At 43.2% G+C, this 3,128-nt stretch overlaps 1 protein-coding gene and 1 non-coding gene across 2 annotated transcripts; one reads left to right on the top strand and one right to left on the bottom strand.

Annotated features, from left to right (window-relative positions):
* The first annotated feature begins 306 nt into the window (after positions 1 to 306).
* Positions 307 to 1,611, top strand: LOC120249361 (tryptamine hydroxycinnamoyltransferase 1-like). Its single transcript, XM_039257853.1, has one exon. It carries the CDS (start codon positions 307 to 309, stop codon positions 1,609 to 1,611), a length of 1,305 nt encoding a protein of 434 aa, XP_039113787.1.
* A 1,149-nt stretch (positions 1,612 to 2,760) lies between these two features.
* Positions 2,761 to 2,867, bottom strand: LOC120250957. The gene has a single exon (XR_005533285.1). It is a non-coding gene; the product is annotated as a small nucleolar RNA R71 (small nucleolar RNA).
* Between the last annotated feature and the right edge of the window lie 261 nt (positions 2,868 to 3,128).

Genomic DNA, 3,128 nt, shown 5'->3' with positions numbered 1-3,128 from the left:
TTTACAGATTTTGAGTCACTGTCATCTTCCATACCTGTAATTTTAATGCGAAATTTTTTTTTTATTAAAAAACAGTATGCATGTGAAATGCAGCAATTTAGAATTTAGAGTAGGTAATAATGCAGCGACGCGGATGAGGTGATTCAAAAATGTTATTATTTAAATTTCAATACTGTTAACAGTCCAGCTCAATCATTCATATATATATATATATATAACCAGTTCACCACCTTTAAATGCTCATCTCTGTCTCCCCTTCCTTTCTCACAAACAAAAACAAGCACCCATAATATTCAAATCCCACAAATGGAAGTGAAAAAAATAAGCTCCACCATCCTAAAGGTCCCCATCTCTCACCCCTACGAACTCCCCCTCACCATCTTCGATCGTTTTGCCGACAATATCCACATCCCCGTCCTCTACGTCTTCACTCCTACCACCTCCTCCAATGCAGATATCATCTCCGCCCTCTCCAAGACCCTCTTCCACTTCCCAACTCTCACCGCCAACCTCTCCACCAACTCCCATGGCCGCCCTTGTCTCACTGTTGGAGACCCCCAGGGAGGCGCACTCCTAGTTGAAGCCACCGTCTCATCCAAACTAGAAGATCACCTACCTTTCACTCCCTCGCCGGACTTCACACTCCTCCATCCTGAAGACGAAAACGCAAAGCACTCACTACAAGTGCAGTTAAACCGGTTCCAGTGCGGTGGGCTGGTCATCGGCGTCACTAACCACCACCGTGTCGCTGACGGCCAGTCCATGGGCTCCTTTTTTGTAACATGGGGGAAGATGGTACGTGGTATCCACAATGATCCACTTCCAGCTGTCTATGATCAATCCTGGCTCAAACCTAGGCATCCTCCTCTGGTGCAATTTGATCACTGGGGAACTGATTTCATGCCTCTTTCTTCTCAACCAAAAGAGTGTTGTTTATTCAATCCGATCGTTGTTGATCCTAGTGAGATCACCAACATGTTGTTGCATTTCTCTCCAGAGTTCATCATGAAGCTCAAAGCTCAGACTGGTAAATTGACTACTGAGAAACACACCACGTTTGAGACACTGTTAGGGTATCTGTGGAGGAAGGTGACTATAGCTCGGCAGTTGGATGACAAGGAGTGTACAATGCTGAGGATATCAGTGAATGGAAGGAGTCGGTTATGGCCTCCGGTGCCGCTGGAGTTTTTCGGTAATTTGGTTCTCAATGCATATCCAAAAGCCAACTCAAAAGAATTAATTGAAGGAGGGGTGGCGACAGCCGCTGAGATAATTCGCAAAGGACTGCGATTCATAGGAGAGGATTATTTCCGGTCGTTTATCGACCTTGGTGAGGTTTATGGAGATAGAGATCTTGTGCCTTGCTATGATAAGGATACAAATTTACTTTCACCAATTTTGGAGGTTAATAGCTGGTTAGGGTTTGGGTTTGATGAGGTTGATTTTGGTGGAAGTGGGACTTTCCGGGGTTTTTTACCCACGTGGGAGCCTTTAGAAGGGCTGTTGGTTTTAATTCCAGCTGCTTCTGGGGATGGTGGTGTTGATGTTTTCCTTTCTTTGCTTGAAAAGCATGCAGTGGTTCTGAGAGAGATATCTCACACCTTGGATTAGGTTTGGGTGTTGATCGCTTATGGACTTTTAATTAGTTTTGGTAACTTCATGATGTTTTAATAAATTCTCGTCGGTGATGAAAATGTATGCATGCATGCACGCACGCTATAGTTAGATCAGTATATGGTTTATGTACGTTTTTCTGATCTGGAAAAGTTTTCCCTTCTTCATGTGCGAATATTGTACTACTTGGAAACAATATGTCTAAAGAGAAATTTATATATATTGTTTTGCCTTGTGTATGTGTGTGGGGACATATATTGTAATATTGGGTTTCTTACTGTATTTTTCTTACATAATTTCCTTCCGTGGCTTCATGGATGGACCATGATAATACCCCTTTGGGATCATGGGATTAAAAAAAAAACAAGCGGGGAAAAAGAGACGGAAAAAAAAAAAAAGAAAACTCTCTCGCACAGTTACCAAGGGTGAAGAAGTCTAACGCGGAGAAAAGATAAAGACAGGTGGCTTGATGGTATATGATGCAAATAAGATGGTGGCCCGACAAGCCAAGATTGAGATGCACTGTCACCATCAATAGGACTAGGAGTCATAGCCGGTTCCCTGTGTTAGATGGTTGATCGTCTTAGTCCGAGTTGAGGTAACCTAGGAAGTTGATGTTTTGTATGAAAGTGGGAATGAAGTCCTCCATATTTGCACGTCTTGGGGCTGCATAAATATGAGAGAGAGTCATTTAGATGATTTTCTAACAACAGATAGATGGAAGAGAGAAAGATATCCAGTTGAAAGTGTTGTTGATGAGCTCAAATCAAATATTCCAACAAATGGCTTTGATTAGAATGTTGACTAACCTTACATGTGAGGTTTTGCCTCCATGTGATCCACATTTTTTTTTAACGAGGACAGTGAGGCCGGGAGAATGTTGAAAATTTGATAGAAATGATCCGAGGCAAAAGAACAAGTAAGATGAAAGACCCGCATGCTCATTTGTCTCGCTTCCTCCAAATTTGCTCCACCTTCAAGATTAACTCTGTGTCCGATGATGCGATAAGATTGAGATTATTCCCTTTCAGTCTAAGAGGAGCAGCATATAGATGGCTCACTTCATTGGCTCCGGGATCGATCACCACTTGGAAGGAAATGGTGGACAAATTTCTTGCTAGGTATTTCCCACCAAGCAAAGCCGCTAGATTGAGGCAAGAAATTTCTGCGTTCCGGTAAGGGGACTCCGAGACACTTTTCGAAGCACATGAGAGATTCAAGGATCTCCTACGCAAGTGCCCCCATCATGGTTTCTCCTCCTGGATGAGGATCCAGATGTTTTGCAATGGCCTGAATTATGCAACCAGACAGCTCATCGATGCTGCAGCGGGGGGGTCATTGAGTAGTAAAACCCCTGAAGATGCTGAAATTTTGATTGAAAGCATGGCAAGTAATGAGTGCCATTGGTCTACTAGGCAAAAAACCCCTAAGGCAGCTGGAATTTATGAGATAAATGACAACACTGCGCTAGCCGGCAAGGTTGAGGCCCTAACAAAGAGATTCGATCAGTTTGT

Source organism: Dioscorea cayenensis, chromosome 19, assembly GCF_009730915.1.
Source record: "Dioscorea cayenensis subsp. rotundata cultivar TDr96_F1 chromosome 19, TDr96_F1_v2_PseudoChromosome.rev07_lg8_w22 25.fasta, whole genome shotgun sequence".
NCBI lineage: Eukaryota > Viridiplantae > Streptophyta > Magnoliopsida > Dioscoreales > Dioscoreaceae > Dioscorea > Dioscorea cayenensis.
The sequence above is the reverse complement of the archived record's forward strand: the minus strand, read 5'-3'. Positions and strand labels throughout refer to the sequence as shown.